The 19,840-nt window shown below is 35.9% G+C and overlaps 1 protein-coding gene across 1 annotated transcript; it reads right to left on the bottom strand.

The window, feature by feature from the left end:
* Nucleotides 1-6,454: 6,454 nt before the first annotated feature.
* LOC142341771 (uncharacterized) lies at nucleotides 6,455-12,417 on the bottom strand. Its single transcript, XM_075392991.1, has 5 exons — nucleotides 12,094-12,417; nucleotides 11,718-11,912; nucleotides 11,264-11,375; nucleotides 10,856-11,001; nucleotides 6,455-7,966 (listed from the first exon to the last, which is right to left on the bottom strand). The coding sequence occupies exons 1-5, from the start codon at nucleotides 12,209-12,211 to the stop codon at nucleotides 7,452-7,454; spliced, it is 1,086 nt and encodes a 361-aa protein (XP_075249106.1). The 5' UTR covers nucleotides 12,212-12,417; the 3' UTR covers nucleotides 6,455-7,451.
* Nucleotides 12,418-19,840: the final 7,423 nt, after the last annotated feature.

The following is a 19,840-nucleotide window of genomic DNA, read 5'->3' as shown; positions in this document are numbered from 1 at the left end:
ATTGCCTCAGCAACATCTTTTTAGACCACGCTCCGACTTTAGCTCGATTTACATTGTATAGTTCAGTTTCCTTTCTAAACCAAGATTCCAGTAAAATAAATTTGGATCTTCTTCCCCTTTTGCAGGAAAAAGGAATGGCTACAACAGGTACCGATAGTCTGAGCAACAGCTCCATACTATTGGAAAAACTTGAGCCAGCTGATAAGTGACACAAAGTTGTGTGATATGGGATGCTGATCAAGTGAGTGGCATGATAAGAAACCGAATGACAGACAGAACCAGACCTTTGGGTCCAGATTCTCAACATAGCTGCTAGCTAGGTTGCCGTGAAGGTACATTAATACACCAATGGGCAAACCTCAAGGGGTCAATGTTTTATTTATCTTAACGTTCTCTATTCACATCAAAATTGTAAATCGTCGAAAGTTCCCCGTAGAATTTCTATTCTGAAGATGTACTGTTTTCAAGGTTCCCAAACAATAAGCACTCATTAAATTTAAGGTTTGATACCAAAGAGATAAGGAGAGCATGTAACATTTGTGTTACGAGTGCCCAGTGTAACAGTTGCTTTTAGAATCTTTTCCCAGGAAAACATCTCATCTTTTCAAACACACCGGCAAGTTTTAAAACTGAAAATCTTTGCATTACCAAATACTAAAACTTTTCTAAAACTAAAATTTTTCTATTTACAGTGCCAAATTTTAATACTTGCTAAGTTTGTGTTTTAAGCAGAGTTACGTGATTCTGCCTACGTCACTTCGAAATTTTGGTTTATATCTCAAGCCGTATTCCAGTGACAAATTTTAATTAAACTGTTTCTCTTATCGAGTTCTACCAAATTCTACAGTGAATTCAAAATTAGATTAACTGTCTGACTTTAATTTTATAATATGGCGAAAACTGAAATGATAAACCAGAGGCAATTAGAACGGTCGCAAAAAGGATAACCGCTAGCGGCGAGAAGTAGTTTCTATTACTAAAGGGTGGGTTAATTTTAACTGAGTGGATTAATTTCAATTTTTCTAAAAGCTTCTTTGCGCAAAAATTGATTGCTACGGCGTGTCTGATTCAGTTATATTAAATAACATCCGAATTTCGAATTTCATGCTGTACCTAGTTAGAACAAAATAGAACAGCAAGAGAATAAACGTTACAACACCACTTAGCTGAGGAACAACTCAAAAAACAACATTCTATGGTCTATTTTAGCTTTAGAATTTCCCTAAATCCAAACAACTGTTTCCTGCGGAGCGAATTATCTAATCAATATTTTATGACAATTTCCTAAAGTAAGCAGTAATTTCACCAAGTTATTGCTTCGCTGAAAAAATTATTTATTTCAGATTTTGAGGGTAATAAAGGTCAAGGTCTGCAATGTTGGACCCAAAAATAGGCATGAATATATGCTTCAAAAAATCTTTTAGAAAAACATCTGTGACCACTCGGTCCTTGCTCACGGCATCCTTGAAGCCTGGTCGAAACGAAGACCAACTGTAACATTAGATTATAACATTTAAGTAAGCAGCCACTATCTGGATATTCTAAGTACAAAAATTTAGTTGGGTATAGCACCTTAGATAATCTTTCTAAAAAGACTGATATATTAGTAAAAAAAAATAAAAAGGAAAATTAAACTGCCAAATTCCACAAAAATTTGCATGTTTTTTTCGTGTAAGTTTGCTTTGAATGCGCAAAGATCATCTGCTGAAATTTCATGAAAGACCAAAAAAATGCAGCAACTTAAACAGGTTCCTAGATATCTGTTCTACGTTTACTAAGAAGATTATTCGAAGTCAGGGTTGGAGCAAGAATCATACCCTTCAAAAGCTAGATATAAGTTTAGAATTTACTTTTTGAACCCCGATGTTATCTTGAGTAAAAAAAATTAAAATATTTTTCTTAGGTCCAGTAAAACAACATACGTTTCCTGCAATTTGATCCGTATGACAAGTATGACAAATGATTAACTGTAAAAGAGCCCACGTTATAAAGACCCAACGTTATAAGGAGCCGACGTTAGATAACGACGAAACCTGTTTAAAAAAAGCCGAAAGCAAAATGGTTGCCTTTGATTACCCTAAATTGTTAGTTGATTATCATAAAGTACTTTATTGCGTTAATTACTCTCATGTACGTTTGTGATAGTTTCATATCAATTGCAATGAGCCGCTGAGGCATGACCATGGCCTGCGATAATTTCAAGATAATTCGTTTTCAGTTTCTTTAGCTAGAAAATATTAAAATTTCATTTTTTATATAATCGATTGTTATAGTTTGAGAATCGGGTAGTCTTATTTTAGAAGGCAATTTAATTGACTGCAAAATTTATCTTAATTTATCCCACAAAAATTTTAATAAAATTTTGGTTCTTTCAATCTGCTCTCTTTAATGTCGGCTCCTTTACACGTGACCATGTCTAGTATCTATCGGCAATTCTGAATGTCCACATGCTTTAAAATTCATTCCAATTTCTTATTTTTAAACTCCGAAATAATTTGTTCTTTCATTGCTTTTTGCGGCTCAACATTTCTATAAAATTTAATTTTTTATTTTCAGTTCTTATCTGTCAACAACTTGGATTGCACTTGGATTTATAAAATATCTAAACTAAACGCATGTCGGTTTTCGTTTGCTTGTAGAAAGAGGTGGAATTCTAACGTTGTTTCGCTAGTATGACTCCAATTTTTTTCAAATTAGTTTAATTTGGTGGATGCACATTTTTTTGTAAGTGAAACCCGACAATTGCTTCCAAACTAAAGATAAAAGGGGATGATTTGGAAAAAAATTCAATAAGTTAAAATTCTTGAGCGTTGTTTAAAAATCCTTTCACTACATTCAAAGTAAACTATGAAAGATATAAGACAGCGGCCTCATAAAAAAGAGTTGAATAAGCATCGTCAAATGAGCGAAACCGAAATGAAACAATAAACTGACTACAGCCGGGCGAATTGCTCTCGCTAGGCAGACGGGGGCTCGATTTAATTTAATTGAAAAGCAGTTCTGACCGCGCGCGGAAAAAATCACAAGGTCAAGCGAGAACAATACTCAACCGAGCAACAGATTGATATAAAATCACACACAACAGAAACTGCTTAAAACGTTCAAGAGCAATTGAAAACCTAGGTTTCAAAATTTAATAGTTTGCGAGAAAAACTTTTATATATTACTATCAGTTGGCACGATTTACTAGCCACGATAGGCAGTTTTCAAGTCACACTACACAAATCAATATGGCGAAAATGGAAATTTGCTTGACCAGAGTATAGAAAAAAGTTTATCCAACTCAGTGCTCAGAAGCCTTTAAAATGGTTTTCTCTACAGTTCCTTCCTTAAAAAAAGTGGAATACAAGTTTTGATAATTTTGTTTTGAAAGTAATTAGCGAATTAAAATAAGAACACACCGAATGACGTCGGACAAATTGCTCCGTGGATGAAACGTTAGGGTACAAAATACGTATATTCTAAGCATATACGAAGCGTGAACAGTCAAAATTTAGAAAACAGAAAGTCTCAATTACTCTGTCAGAATCAGAAATTTGACAAAATCTTGCATATCTTCTGACTCGCTTTACCAGTTAGAGTAGAGCCCTTAATTTTGTCCGGTCCCACCAAATTCGTTCGATATCGTAAGTAAAATCTCAAATAATAATAACACACGAGTCATTAATTGCCCTCAACTTCAAATTACGTTTCCACTGCGAAAGTTATACCTGATCTGCATGTTAATACACAAAAAAGCACCGCCAAAATTGTCTGAATATAAAATACCACCCCAGCATAAAGTTCATAACCCCAAATAATATTGCGATTTAAAATAAAACATTAAGAAAGATTGGATGACATGCCACTTTTGGTAACACAACTGTAATGAAACAACTGGTAACCAGTGATGATTTTCACCACGGTCATTGCCCATTTCGTTGTAACAAAAAGCAGGTTTAATAGAAATAACTATTTAAAAAAACTACATTGAGCAGCTTAAAATTTACAACGAAATGATTTTGGATTAATTACACATCTCTGTGGTGGCGGCGTTAAAAATCATTCTTATTGACTCTTCTATTCAATTGCCTTCAAAGTTTTTTTTTCTTCTCAAAACATAGATCATCTACGTTTTGCTACTGCGTCTTTCTGGTTTTCAAAACAAATCAAATACATAATTCCATTCTCCCTGACTCATTTAAAATTCCAAAACCAACCAGTTTAAGATAAATTTAAAACATTTGTAACCCACATTTATTGCAAATAGCAGAAAATAAAGTTTTCCAAAATTCAGCGTTCTTCAATTCGACACGGTGTCTTAAAATTTAGAGAGAAATTTCTATGAAAAAATTTTGAGCGGAGAAAAACGCTGATGTACATTATCAAAATTAAAACATATTCACTAGAGGGCTCAATGAAAGTAGTCGGAACCATGTTAGCTCAGTCAACGTGGCCCAGCACCACTTTCTCTTTCAGCAGGGCACTCATTTTATCAATAAAAGTGCCCTTATCAATGACGCCATTTTGGGGCATGCCCTTTAGGGCAGTTTTGACAAAGCACAAAAATCCCATCTATACTGAGCACAACAGATTTTTCAAGCAAAAATGTTCTGCAATAATAATCAACACTCGGAATAGTTAAGATGCTAACGCTTGCTTTACTCAGCTTTCTTTATTCCAATGAAAATGCAGATAGATCGTGCATGCATGATGGGAAGTTTGGTCTACATTCAAATATGGCATGTTAGAAACATTCAAATTCATGGTAACTTGTTACAACTTCTTTTGCTTCAAGCTTTGTAACTAAAGATATAACCCTCTATTAAGCAAGCATGTGCAATCGGAGCTGTTTCCTTTTCTCGCGGTATTATCGAAAAAAAATAATTTACAAACGATGAATCAAAATTAGGGTATTTCCTAGGACAGCACCAACCTCGCATGTCGGTTTTCGTTTGCTTGTAGAAAGAGGTGGAATTCTAACGTTGTTTCGCTAGTATGACTCCAATTTTTTCCAAATTAGTTTAATTTGGTGGATGCACATTTTTTTGTAAGTGAAACCCGACAATTGCTTCCAAACTAAAGATAAAAGGGGATGATTTGGAAAAAAATTCAATAAGTTAAAATTCTTGAGCGTTGTTTAAAAATCCTTTCACTACATTCAAAGTAAACTATGAAAGATATAAGACAGCTGCCTCATAAAAAAGAGTTGAATAAGCATCGTCAAATGAGCGAAACCGAAATGAAACAATAAACTGACTACAGCCGGGCGAATTGCTCTCGCTAGGCAGACGGGGGCTCGATTTAATTTAATTGAAAAGCAGTTCTGACCGCGCGCGGAAAAATCACAAGGTCAAGCGAGAACAATACTCAACCGAGCAACAGATTGATATAAAATCACACACAACAGAAACTGCTTAAAACGTTCAAGAGCAATTGAAAACCTAGGTTTCAAAATTTAATAGTTTGCGAGAAAAACTTTTATATATTACTATCAGTTGGCACGATTTACTAGCCACGATAGGCAGTTTTCAAGTCACACTACACAAATCAATATGGCGAAAATGGAAATTTGCTTGACCAGAGTATAGAAAAAAGTTTATACAACTCAGTGCTCAGAAGCCTTTAAAATGGTTTTCTCTACAGTTCCTTCCTTAAAAAAAGTGGAATACAAATTTTGATAATTTTGTTTTGAAAGTAATTAGCGAATTAAAATAAGAACACACCGAATGACGTCGGACACATTGCTCCGTGGATGAAACGTTAGGGTATAAAATACGTATATTCTAAGCATATACGAAGCGTGAACAGTCAAAATTTAGAAAACAGAAAGTCTCAATTACTCTGTCAGAATCAGAAATTTGACAAAATCTTGCATATCTTCTGACTCGCTTTACCAGTTAGAGTAGAGCCCTTAATTTTGTCCGGTCCCACCAACTTCGTTCGATATCGTAAGTAAAATCTCAAATAATAATAACACACGAGTCATTAATTGCCCTCAACTTCAAATTACGTTTCCACTGCGAAAGTTATACCTGCTCTGCATGTTAATACACAAAAAAGCACCGCCAAAATTGTCTGAATATAAAATACCACCCCAGCATAAAGTTCATAACCCCAAATAATATTGCGATTTAAAATAAACCATATTAAGAAAGATTGGATGACATGCCACTTTTGGTAACACAACTGTAATGAAACAACTGGTAACCAGTGATGATTTTCACCACGGTCATTGCCCATTTCGTTGTAACAAAAAGCAGGTTTAATAGAAATAACTATTTAAAAAAACTACATTGAGCAGCTTAAAATTTACAACGAAATGATTTTGGATTAATTACACATCTCTGTGGTGGCGGCGTTAAAAATCATTCTTATTGACTCTTCTATTCAATTGCTTTCAAAGTATTCTTTTCTTCTCAATACATAGATCATCTACGTTTTGCTACTGCGTCTTTCTGGTTTTCAAAACAAATCAAATACATAATTCCATTCTCCCTGACTCATTTAAAATTCCAAAACCAACCAGTTTAAGATAAATTTAAAACATTTGTAACCCACATTTATTGCAAATAGCAGAAAATAAAGTTTTCCAAAATTCAGCGTTCTTCAATTCGACACGGTGTCTTAAAATTTAGAGAGAAATTTCTATGAAAAAATTTTGAGCGGAGAAAAACGCTGATGTACATTATCAAAATTAAAACATATTCACTAGAGGGCTCAATGAAAGTAGTCGGAACCATGTTAGCTCAGTCAACGTGGCCCAGCACCACTTTCTCTTTCAGCAGGGCACTCATTTTATCAATAAAAGTGCCCTTATCAATGACGCCATTTTGGGGCATGCCCTTTAGGGCAGTTTTGACAAAGCACAAAAATCCCATCTATACTGAGCACAACAGATTTTTCAAGCAAAAATGTTCTGCAATAATAATCAACACTCGGAATAGTTAAGATGCTATCGCTTGCTTTACTCAGCTTTCTTTATTCCAATGAAAATGCAGATAGATCGTGCATGCATGATGGGAAGTTTGGTCTACATTCAAATATGGCATGTTAGAAACATTCAAATTCATGGTAACTTGTTACAACTTCTTTTGCTTCAAGCTTTGTAACTAAAGATATAACCCTCTATTAAGCAAGCATGTGCAATCGGAGCTGTTTCCTTTTCTCGCGGTATTATCGAAAAAAAAATAATTTACAAACGATGAATCAAAATTAGGGTATTTCCTAGGACAGCACCAACCTCGAAAAAAATGAAGCCCCGCTTATCTTATATTGACGTTAAAATCCGAGTAATAACGCTCTCTATATCAAGGCGAGGTCCGTACACTAGAGCCCAACTAATAAGGGGGCCTATAAGGTGAAAGTCTTAGTCACGTTGGTGGAGCGAAAGGCGAAACAGATCCGATTGGGAACGACCTGCTAAAGATCTCAAAGCGGTGGGAAATATTTCTATGATCTCATCATTTGAACTACTGATACAGTTCCCCAATCATACACCTCACAGATCCACCACCCACTGTCTCAATTGTGGTCACATTAATCGGCAGGATCTCGTCCACGTGTTTCAGAATCTCCGACTTCTGATCTTCTCTGAAGTCGCGGAAGGCGGTCACACTAGTAGCCAGAAACGTCCTTCCACTATCATCGCCGAAGGCCATTTCCAGAGTGTTTCCACAGTATTTCCTCATTTGGGGAAACGTGATGGGAATTATGGTTTTGCCACAACTCTCCAAAGTTTCTTTCACATGTTTTAACTGCATTGGATCCTTGATGGATTCCTCGCAGAGGATGCAGAATGAGGTACCAACTGACATCATGACATTTGTGTGATATATTGGAAAGTCCTCTTCGTCAAAAGAGCGAAATGTGACCAAATCGTAATTGATCAACTTGGCAAGAGCATGTGCAACTTCGACGTGCGCTCTGGTGGACAAGTTGACGTAGAGGATTTTGTTAATTCTATCGAAACAACAGGCCCCAGTTCCTAAAGAATAACATTAGTTTAATTCCTAGGTATAACTTTTTCTAGAAGAGTATGGCTATAAATTATCACAAAATATTGAGCTATTGGACGAAATTTTTATTTTGTAGTGAAATTCAGCAAACACATTAGTGTTATGGACGACAAATAGCAGTTAGCAATCCAGCGTTCTAAGATCGATAACGTCCAGCAGATTCGACATCAGCGACAACAAAGCAAAAACGACAAGTTAAAAAGCGAATGGAGCCCAACGCGCAACAGATAATCTTTGTTCACAATCTCACAAAAAGACATTCAATCGTTAGAATTTTTCCGGAGAGTCATTTTCATAGTGAATTATTTTGATTTCATATTGTTTTATTTTTCGACAATGGCTAACATTTCCGCTAAAAATCAAGACGCAGCCATAAAAAACTCGAATTTATTAGGAGTGTTTCAAACGCAGAAATTCTTGCTCAGGATTAAGATAGCTTCTTTGTGGTCAAAGTGTGTCAATCGCCCCCTTCAAAATTCTGAAAAAATATGGGGCAACATTCAAGAGGTCAACGTAAGAATTCACTCAACGATAAATCGGTCAGCTGAAAAACTGCATAAACTAAAAGTAGCAAATTTTGTTTGAGACCTATTAGCCACCATAATTAAACAAATGACTGTGTGCCAAATAGCCTTACATGATGGAAGGACACAAACCTTCTTTCCTCAAACAAATAAAAATTCTTAATAGAGTGATCAGTAAGAAAAGAACATCAATGAATGTTCTCGGTAAACAAAAAGGCAACAATGTTCAGGTGAAACCACCTGAGTGTATTTAGCGCATACAGGTCAAAAACACCAAATACCTCTGAAAATTAAAAAAAAACAAAGCAACCAAAGTTTAACTTTTGCTACCTAAAATCTAAGAGAGAAAACAATGGTTTTGCTCCAACACAGAGCTGTTACCGTAGTGAGCTTCACCAGGGGACCTGAAGCAATAAAGCACTAACCGACTTCAAATGATGTTGTTAAGAGCTTATTATAGATCATTATATCAGTATGAAACAAAATAAAAAATTTTTGCCACATTTTTGATCTAGAAGCACAAAATTAGCTCAACAAGATTATAAATTTCAGAATTTTATCTCTCATTATGTTCACATTTGTTCAAAAATGTAAGCTACTGTGGTAAATTGAGCAAAACACTGAGGAAAATGTTTGGAAAATTAAGACGCCTTCAGTCAAGCTTTTTGGAATAATTCTTGGAAGACCAATCACATCTTAATAAATTGCTCATTCTTATAATTTGCTCATTTTCGTAAAACTAGTTCTCATGAAGACTACTTCAACAAGCATGGAGATGCAATTGCACACAAAAATTAAATCGGATTTTTTCTTTTTTAGCATCATATTTTTACTCAATTTTTCAACACTCATCATATCCCTCGGGAAAGAACAACATTGGGGTCTAAATATTTCAGAATAGTTTTGAGATCCCTTCGGCATTTCCAGCTCAGCCTTGCGCACTAGCACCGTCGGCTCTGAGCTATAGTTGCCGTTGGTTTCCCAGAGCTATATTCTAATGTATATATATTGAGAGAGAGAGAGAGAGAGTATTAAGGATCCTGCAAAACTCAAGAAAGGGCAACAAAGTCAATTAGGAAATTAAATCAGTGAAGTAAAAACTTGCACACAAACAAATATGACTACTATCTGCAGACATCGTTTCAGAGTATTTGAAAACCAGTGGCTGAGCAATTAGTTAACATAACCGACTAACGTCGGGAGAATTGCTCTCAACGACCAGCGGGAGCGGGAACCTATTGCAACCTGGCTCAGTTGGGAGGAGGGGGTGCTTAACTAAAATCACTCAGGGGCTTCAAATGACGTCATTAAAGGGTATTATATACCACTAAAACTACTAATGAAAATTAAATCGAAAAAATACACCAATTTTGATGCACTTTTCATTTGACTTTCAGTAGTTAACTGCCGCCATTTGAGTTCAGCTGCTGGCACGCTTAAAACATACCCGGCAGATTGCCAGAAAATAGCCGCCGTTGATTCCAATAAGCATGATTGGGATTGAACGAATAGAATATATTGAAAAAAAAAGATTTTTAGACAAAAATATTTTTTAAGCCCGATTTATTTTGATGGCATTTCGTAGTTGAACATACTTCTGTTTCTTAGAGAGAGGCTACAGGGGCTACTATCAACACCAATAAGCATTAGAGGTGGTAACTAAGACTTATAGTAACGACGTTCAAATAGCGGGCATCTAAAATTGGGCTTTATGGGTTTATCCCGTTTCTATTTCTGACTTCAATTTTTTATACCGACTCCGTTCATTTTGAATTGCTTTGCTTAGCAACTGATGTTCAAATTCACTTTTAGCAGAATGAGAGAAGAGAGAAACTAGCCTAGAGAAGTCAAAAAGATTTCACGCAAAATGTCGAAAAAGCGGCAAAATGGTAAAGCGAAAAAAGTTTGACGAAGTAAAAAAAAAATACGAGCGCAATAATAGCCGGCTGAGAAGATGAGGGCGGCTATTAATGAGAGAAAATTTACATTACGAAAACCATAGTCAAGGGCGTAAAATTAACTCGAAAAGTTAAAACGGTCAAGCGCAAATTTTACACGTGCAACACGTTTACAATAATTGCTTCGAACTTCGTTCGAGAGCAATGAATAACCTATCGAATAACCTAAAAGCAAAACTAAAAATATCGTCAAAAATTAAGATATTCCAGTATTTAATTAACAGCTCTATGGTGTTAAGGCAATCAGTAGTTTTCAATTTGATATTTACGTACCGAATGCTGCTCCACGGACTGTATGCGCTCTTATTGCGAATAAGGGCTAGAGAACAATACAAGTTGGGAAAACGTTCAGTTCATTTAATCACAAATACCCTACCTTCGAGGAATTTGCCCTGTCTTTCGAAGTGTGAGAGGTCGATGAGTTCACTATGTCTGAGATGCAGGTGGTCCACAATAAGGCGGATGATCTCTGGCCTCTTTTCAATCTGCCTGGAGGGTGATGTCATTGGGTACAGGATGAATCTAAATCAAACAGACTTGCACCCATTTTGTCTATGGTCCGAAAAAAGCTTTGCGTTTAACAAAACCGGCGCTTCGAGATTTCTTTGAAAGTTTGGTTTTTGATCCGCTGAAAAAACTGTTAAAAATGTTAAATTTACTCAAAGCCGTATTTCAGAAATAACGTTAACATTAACGGAAAGTGCGATCCAGCGCACTCATCTAGTGCTTTTCAAATTCAACTTTTGGAATAGAATTTGTTTGATACAGTAAATTGTGTGTTAACCTGCTACTGCCGCCTTGCAGCTGTTCCTCCGAGGAGTGGGATGAGAACCAGTTGTTAGGGAAGACAGCATCAGGAGTCTCTTTTACTCCACTGCCGGCTAATACTCTCACTCCTACACAAAACACCACTCCACAATTCAGCTATTATAGACATAGCAAAAGAGCTTGAACTCAATCCAAATTGCTAGCGATAACTAATATTCTAAAGTTTCGAACAAAACTTACGTCTTTGCTCTTATTTCAAATGGCAAGAAAACCTAAGATGCGCATTACACAATTTTTAAAGCAACAAACAATAATAAAAGTTATAATTTTTAATCAAAAAACCGATTGTTGAAATTGCTCGATGCAAAGATCTTTTTAAACTGCTCAATACCGACTACATTAAAAAGAAGCATTACCATTTCAAACATGTTACAGACCTTGTATGAATTTTTATGTTCAAATTTTCTCACCCTTGGAGGAGAGTGCATTGACGAAGATATCCGACTCTTGGAGCACTTTGGCCTGCAGCTCCTTCCAGTTGTAAGTGTCTTCCATACTCCTGCTGAACTTGTTGTCCTGGGCAGTGTCTGGATTGAAGCCAAACCCAATTGGTCGGATATGCAGAATTTGACTTGATACTTGCGCCGAGTTTGCGCGATCATTTCCTGCGTAAAAGCATAAATAATACAGAAATCCAAATTTTTGATAGTTTTTATGTAGCAACGTTTTGGTTAAATTTTGATAAGTTTGGTGACAGCTGAATCAAAAATAACAGGAATGATCTTTTTTGTATAAATAGGAATTGAACAAGCGTGCAATTCTGACGGACAGTAAATCTCAACTAACGTTTAGCCTGTTTCACTTGAGGGGCAGCAGCTGCCGACAGCATTCGTTTGTTAACAAGAGAAGCCCACTCATTTGAAGCAGCTGAGAACTTGCTGAACCTTTGCAGAAACGATTTCATTGTTCCGTCAGTTTTTTTTAAATTGTTCACGACCAGAGTACAGAAGTATACACGTCTAATATTAGCGCCAATTTGATAGTTCTTGTTCTGTAAGTTCAGGAGTCAATTCCGGCATCGGACACATAATTGAACTTCAGCAGTCAATTAATCAGATTTAATGCTGAGCATACTTGGTCTGTAAACAATAACAGTTCAATAAACGAATTCAGATTAATAGCATCCACATTAACAGTTTGCCATCAATAACTGGCTAATCGTCAAATCAGTCATCAAAGAACAATTGTTTCCGAATTTCACAATAAATCACGGGTGAATCAATAAATATGAGGAAACTTTACCTCGTAATAAGACGCTCATCGCACGAAGATCAACAGATCTCTCAAAAAACATGATAGGGGAGGTTCGCGATAGCCCTTTCAACAATGAAAACCTAACATCCAGTAGCTTTCTTCAGCAGATTCGCTAAACCATGTATTTAGAGCTTAGTAAAGCTCCAAGAGAGCTGCTCAGATTCAATACACGCAGGTGTTATCAGTTTTTTGTTGTCGATAAGTCAGCCAAAATCGCTCAAGAGAGAAAGAATGTCCGGGCACATGTTTCAACTGAGATGAAGAATGCTTTTTAAGAATGCTTCAAACATCGTTCGAGAGCAATTAATTAATTTCATAGGCAATTGACGGATGGCGAAGCTCAAGAAACTTGAAATTAAAGATTACTTGAGACTTTTTGTGCTCATAAGTATTGGGCCTTTAGGAGCATATAAAAATAACATACCTGTCAGATTGCCAGAAATAGCCGCGATAGCATCGTAAATCTGCAGTCTCAAAAACGTACAAATAGACAGAAAAAGAAATTTCTCTTCTTTTCATTAATTACTCAGATATATTTTGATTAAGAATCTGTACTCTTATTTTTACTAATTGCTCAGATATTACACCGATTAAGAATCTGCATAACTTACTACTGCTTCTATTAGGTGCAAACAACCTTCAATTAGAGTGACACAAAATCAGTTGACTTTATCTCCTTGAATTAAGTTGAAAAAAGTCAATTTCAGAGTGATGAAATCTTTTTTGAGAGTGAAGTAAGTCACGTGTGACCAAAAACTTAACCACGCGAATCAACAAAAAACTCTTCCACTTAGAGCGAAAAATAACGTCACGCACGCAATTGAGTTGAAAATACATAAATTAATGTACAAAAAGACGATTTTAAGTGCTCGTGACGTCAGATTGTAATAAAATTTTTAACGATGAAATAAAAAAAACCAGGAGAAGGCAAATAATATGCCCAGCTGTCAATGGTTAACAAAAGGACGCGACAAGATATCAGTTAAACGTTCGTACTGATTGATCATTCTTTTAAAAAAATCAAATAATGCATATTGTTAAGAGAACTCGGACCATTTTCTCAGCAATTTTCAATCAATTATGTCAACTAAAAGCAACGAATAAAAGCCAAAACTTGTATAAGATATTTCGTCGGAGCTCAGTTCAACAAATATCATTCTATGGAAAAATAGAATGGAAAAAATGGTAAGAACTAGGAGATGAGGATGCTAATAAACTATTGGATACTTTTCCGAGTTTTTAAAAATATAACTTAAGAAACGTGCACCAATGCACAGAGTAGAAACAATTGGATATAGTAACAAAAACCGATATAGTAACACTAATGCTATGCTTGAAATGATGAAATTTCAGATAGCAAAAAGACAAGACAACCAAAAAAATCTTTGCGTGTCAGATAGCCAAAATTAATTTTTCTAGCGAGTTAAAATTGGTTCAAAATAAAATCTGTTGCAAGCATTAATTTGTTCTGTTGCGATAGTTTCATATCCCACGGGACGCTGAAGCATGTCAACTAGATATTCGTTCAAATTCAATTTCTTTACATTTAGCATAGGGTGACAATCGAGTACTATGAAAAAAATCATATTGCCTAGATAAACTTTTATCATTTTCCACTAAGTGAAAACTCAATTATCTGCGCGAACAACACTTGATAGCTTCAATCAATTGTCAATCACAGGTAGTAACCAAAGTACAGCTGGGAGCCAGTAAAAACATATTAAACTTACTAGTAACTTGATTAACAAAAAGCAAGGCCCTACCGTGTGAATTCAATTTTTTTAGAGTTACCAAGCAAGAACTTTGAGCTTCTGATTCACTCAACAACGCCAAAGTGGCAGCGTCGCGTGAAACGACAACATTTCGGATACACTCCTGCAAGCTAGGAGTAGGCACAATTTCAAAAACGAATACAAACCTGATACCATAAATAATGTTTCAGTTCTATGATACTGCTCAATTCTAAGGAAGTTTGTTTGCCTGCCTTTTTTGACCCAAATAACGGAATGCAGCAATAAGCATCAGCTTATTAATTAAAAATCAATTTAGTTATACTAAAAAGTATACAACGGATGCCACCCAACCATTTCGCGCACCTAGAAAGAGAAACTATTGATTTGACTGCATTTCACAAAATTTTCGTTTACAAAATTATTACGGGTTTTCATATGGTTTTTTTTAATAAAAATAAATATAAACCGACAAATGTCGGAAGAATTGCTCTTGAACGACAGGCGAGAAGCAATTTAATTCATGGTCTTTAGTCTAGACCAATTGTTCTTTATGGGTGCAAAAAAAACGTTGACCCCACCGGGATTCGATCCACTGACCTCTCGATCCATGGCTAACCGCACTAACAAATGCGCCACAACTCGCTAACATAAAATCGGTTGCAGCATAGGAAAATTAAGTGAGTTGGTGAAATTGCGGAGCACTAGAGATCACTCAAAAATGGAGAACGAAAGCGTGAAAAAGTCACCTGAGAAGTCAAAGAATGTTCTAGAAAAGCGCAAAATTGTCAAGCGAAAAATTTGCATGAAAAAGACACACGTTTACAATAATTGCTATGAACTGCGGTCAAGAGCAATTAATAAGAACAAACAGGTAAGCAAATTCAATTATGTGTTGTAAAAAAAATCAAGCGAAGACGTTTGCTTTCTTAAGATCTTTTTCGAATTTTTTGGGCTCGTTCTGATGCCAAAAGTATGCATCGTTCGTAATTGTGTTTCATAACATAACTTGTCCGAATTTATCCTTTAGATTAGTTTCATGCAAATTTAGCAACGATTTTTTGCTGATGAAATTTTGCTGATTCGTTTTCTCTTATATCCCAGTTTTGGCAATCACATAGGTTCTCTTAGCCTACCACAAAAATAACCAAACAGTATCATTAGCACGAGTGCAGCAGTAACATAATTGAGGCCCTCTATGGAAAATAATTTTTAAAAAAAATTAGCCCCTGTTGTTGATTAATGCTTTCGGCTTGATTGGACTGATAAAATCAAACGCCAATACTAAGACAAGTAAACTTTACAGATTCAAAAACAAAATTTTTTATTGTACCCAAGAAAATAAAAAGTGAAAGTGCCATTTTACATTTAGAAGTTACGTCAAACAATTATATTTAGACATCTGATAACAGCTTTGGTGATATTTTTCCGCAACCGCTTTATTTAATTTTTCAAACAAAAAGTTTGTTTCGTCACACTGATTCATATGATCAAAAGACCGTTGTTGACTTAGTTCATTTGAAGACTATAACATCTGACACTAATGACGCAATAAGAACGGACTAATTAGAAAAAACAAATCTCATATTTTGCCCTAATTTCTGCACAGAGTAGTCTTTAGAGCTGTTTGGAACTGCGCGGTATCGTTGTTAGTTTTAGCGGTCAGGTGGAAATTTTCTAGGAAGAAGCGACTACTAGGAAGAAGCTGTCATCAATACATCATTGATGCCCAAATCATTAGAGAACATCTATGCACTATTATGGATCTTCGCCCTAAACAGACCTTCAATAGTTAAGAGAAGAAGTGACAAAACAAAAAGAATCAAAGAAAAACAGTCGAAATTGAACACACAAAACTAGAAAAACTGAGAACTGCTTTATTTATCTTAAACGCTTGTATCATCCATTATTAATTCAAATTAGCAAAATGAATTTATTAATTCAAATTAGCACATTTCAGCAAATTGGATTCAACCATGACATACATTCCACTAAAAATATCAACCAAGCCTTAAACAAGCTTCCAACACCAGTCCGCTTGGAATGGAATAAGCACGTTTTGGAAAGAAGTTTACTTCAACCATCTCTGAAAGAGCTTTCGGAGTGGCTTTTAATCTTTGCAAAGGCTTGCAGAGATTTACCCACTTCTTCGGCATCAGCTCAACCCCAACCACTCATTCAAAGGCCTCTAGCAGCCTTTGGAAGCAATCGAATCAGCAAAACCAATTGAATCGTCCGTCCAACAGATCACACCAGGATCAATGCTCAAACACATCCAATAGCTTTTAACCAAGCTCTGCGAAAGGTGTCGTCTGTCCAAACAAACGGTAGCTATCAGTATTCATACAAATGTTCTCATTTCCAAGACCTGACTCCACTCGAGACGACAACAAGTGAAAAAATTAATATTATGTTTCAACTGTTTTGGTAGTCATCATGTACAACAATGCATATCAAAAAATATTTGCCGCCCTGCAGACTGCGGCAAAAAGCACCACACAACACAATGCTTCATGAAAACTTCATTGCAAAAAATCAAGCAATACGACCCTATTCAACAGTTAAATCGGTTCAATTGCAAGGCACAGGGGAAGTTGCATTCTTACCAGTTCAACTGTCTAACGGGGAGAAAACGTTTGAGTCATGCTTATCTCGACAACGGAAGTTGCCAGAGCCTCCTCCTGCAATTCGCAGCTCTGATTCTAGGTATTGATATGAACACTTTTGGCAAGATGCCTATTAGTGGCTACCACACTACAAAAGAAATAGATTGTTCTCCAAAAATTAAACCTTAAAAATTAAACCTTATCAGTCTAACAAGACACCAATCCTTGTAAAAGAAGTCTTGGCAATTCCCGATTTGAATATGAACCCTGTGAACACTTATGAGCTGAACACGCTTTGCAAGAGATTTGAACATCTCAATCACATTTCGTTCCCTACTGTTGATGACAATAAAGTCTCAATAATCATCGGCATCGACAATCTGGCCCTGGGCTGTAGAAACTCCTCTAGGATGGACATTTGCAGGTAAAACTAGCGTCACAGCAGACGAACAGAATCCAGTGTTCAAAACAAATCAACTCTCATCCTCATCTAGACAATGAACTTTTCACAAAAGTAGAACAGTGGATGAAAAATGAGAACTACGGTATAGCTTCATCAAAAAGGGCGATGTCTAAAAATGATGAAAAGGCTCTGCAAATCCTTGACTTGACTACAAAATTTTTTGATGGTCACTACGAAATAGGCCTTCTTTGGAAGGAAAACGCCAAGTTACCTAACAACAGATGGCTATCAGAAAAACAGTTAAAGCAATTAAACAAAAAGCTCTCAACAAAACCAGATCTACAAAGTAAGTACGAGGAGACGCTCCTGTCTACAGTCTCAACCATAAATTGCATCCGCAGATTCATTAGTCGCCACGGAAAGCCAAGAAAATTTCTTTCCGCCAACGGGAAATCTTTTGTCAGCTCTTGTTCGGAACTAAAGAAAGGTATCGAAGCACTAAAAGCGTCAAACGAATTTGCCTCAAAACTCCATATTCTTGATATTGAAATTGAATGGAAGTTTAATCCTCTTCTTGCACCAAATTTTGGTGGTACTTAGGAAACGTTAATTCAAGTGTTCAAATTGTCTTTGTACAAGTTCATTGGATCAAGAACACTATCACATGAAACTTTGTCTACGTTCACTTGCGAAATAGAATCTAACATGAACTCGCGTCCCCTCACAAATACTTCGAGTGACATTAATGATCCACTTCCCCTAACAACAAACCATTTTCTTTTGGGCAGACCCACTGTTAATCTTCCAACTGGTGCTTTTTCCGGGAGAAAGATTACAATCTCAAAGTCTTGGAGAACTTCACAACACTTGGCCAAACAATTCTGGAACAGATTTCTTAGAGAATATCTCCCAAACCAGCAGAAACGTTAAAAATGGACTAAAGCTTGTCCCAATTTAAAGGTAGACGATCTTATTTGGGTTTTAGAGGATTTCACGCCTCGAGTTCTCTGGCCACTGGCCAAAGTCATAGAAGTACATCCTGGTTCGGACCAAATTGTCAGATCCGTTAAACTAAAAACAGCATTAAGTGAAAAAGTTCGCCCTGTTGTTAAATCAAGCAAAGTTCTAGCTGACTACTTTTTATCACCGATTTGAACACTAATTCACAAGGTTCGCCTCTTTGTAAGTTCTGCTATCAGGAAAAGAACAATTTTTCCATGACAGTTTGTACTCAAATTCTGCCTTTTCTGCGCGGGTAGAAAAATTGCTACAGCGTAGCAACCTGTTACTTCCCTCAGAACGTTCGGATAGCTATATTTGACCTTCTCATTTAATTTTCTGCGGACCCGCAGTTTTTGCGAAATTTTTGCCTTATGTTTTGCGTTTATCGGTTTACTACGCTTTTTTAACCGCTTATTCTCCTTTATTTGGTTTTATCTTCGATAAAACGTTCATTGAAATCGATGAATGTGTCTGGGTTGATTTCCTTGCGTAACGTCAGTTATTCGTTTATCTCGAAAATTATTTCTTTGTTAATGGGTTACCAAGTTCGTATTTTTCAACAAAGAATCGTCTTTAATTTTATGGACTTAATTTACAATTCTTTGCAATCCTGTTAAGAAAAGAAGTGACAAAACAAAAGGAAACAAAGAAAAACAGTCGAAATTCAACACACAAAACTAGAAAAACTGAACTGATTTATTTATCTTAAACGCTGGTATCATCCATTATTAATTCAAATAAGCAAAATGATTTTCTGAGTATACTCAAGGCGGTCAATGTGACAACAGCCAGAAAGTTTGAGCACAGACTTACACAAATTTGGTTTTCTTATTATTCAAATGATCAATATTTTCGATACATTATATTCAAACGCAAATTCCAAGTCTCAAAAGAATATTGACACAAAATCACAATGTATCACTTTTTTTCTCTCACTAATGTTTAACACAAATGCAAACTTAGCCATAGTTCAACACGCCTGAAATCATATCACATCTTGTGACAACTTTTGTTTTACTGTGAAATATGAACGGATGGAGCTCATCAACTTTATATTGCAATTTCAGGCAAGTGAACGTTGCGTTTTATAGGAATTTCATAGGTAGGCCTAGATAGAGATGACTAGTGCAGGACATCGATGGTTGTTACAACTGTTTTCGAAACTTGATTTTAAGTTGGTGTAATATTGCTTCAAAAATTGAATTTTTACTTCGTAAATATAGGGGGTGCTAACTTACCTTCACCGTTCAGTATACTAATACTCCTCTTCGGGTCGTAAAAATTTGTAAAGACCAGTACTCATCTTCGAGTCGCAGAAAACGCTTTAGAATGCCAATAATCCTCTTCGAGTTGTAAAAAGACACCTACAGACACACACGCTTACAATAATTGCTTCAAACTTCGTTCAAGAGCGATTAAAATGGCTAATAAGAACTCGCTCATCTAACGCAGCTATAAAAACTTTGGAAAAACATTCTTTCCATTCGTACCAAAATATTGCTTTTTCATGGCTGAAAGTATCTGTAGTCCATTCGTAA

Source organism: Convolutriloba macropyga, chromosome 6 (genome assembly GCF_964194025.1).
Source record: "Convolutriloba macropyga chromosome 6, txConMacr16.3, whole genome shotgun sequence".
NCBI classification, from domain to species: Eukaryota; Metazoa; Xenacoelomorpha; order Acoela; family Convolutidae; genus Convolutriloba; species Convolutriloba macropyga.
This window is presented reverse-complemented; position numbering and strand designations above follow the sequence as displayed.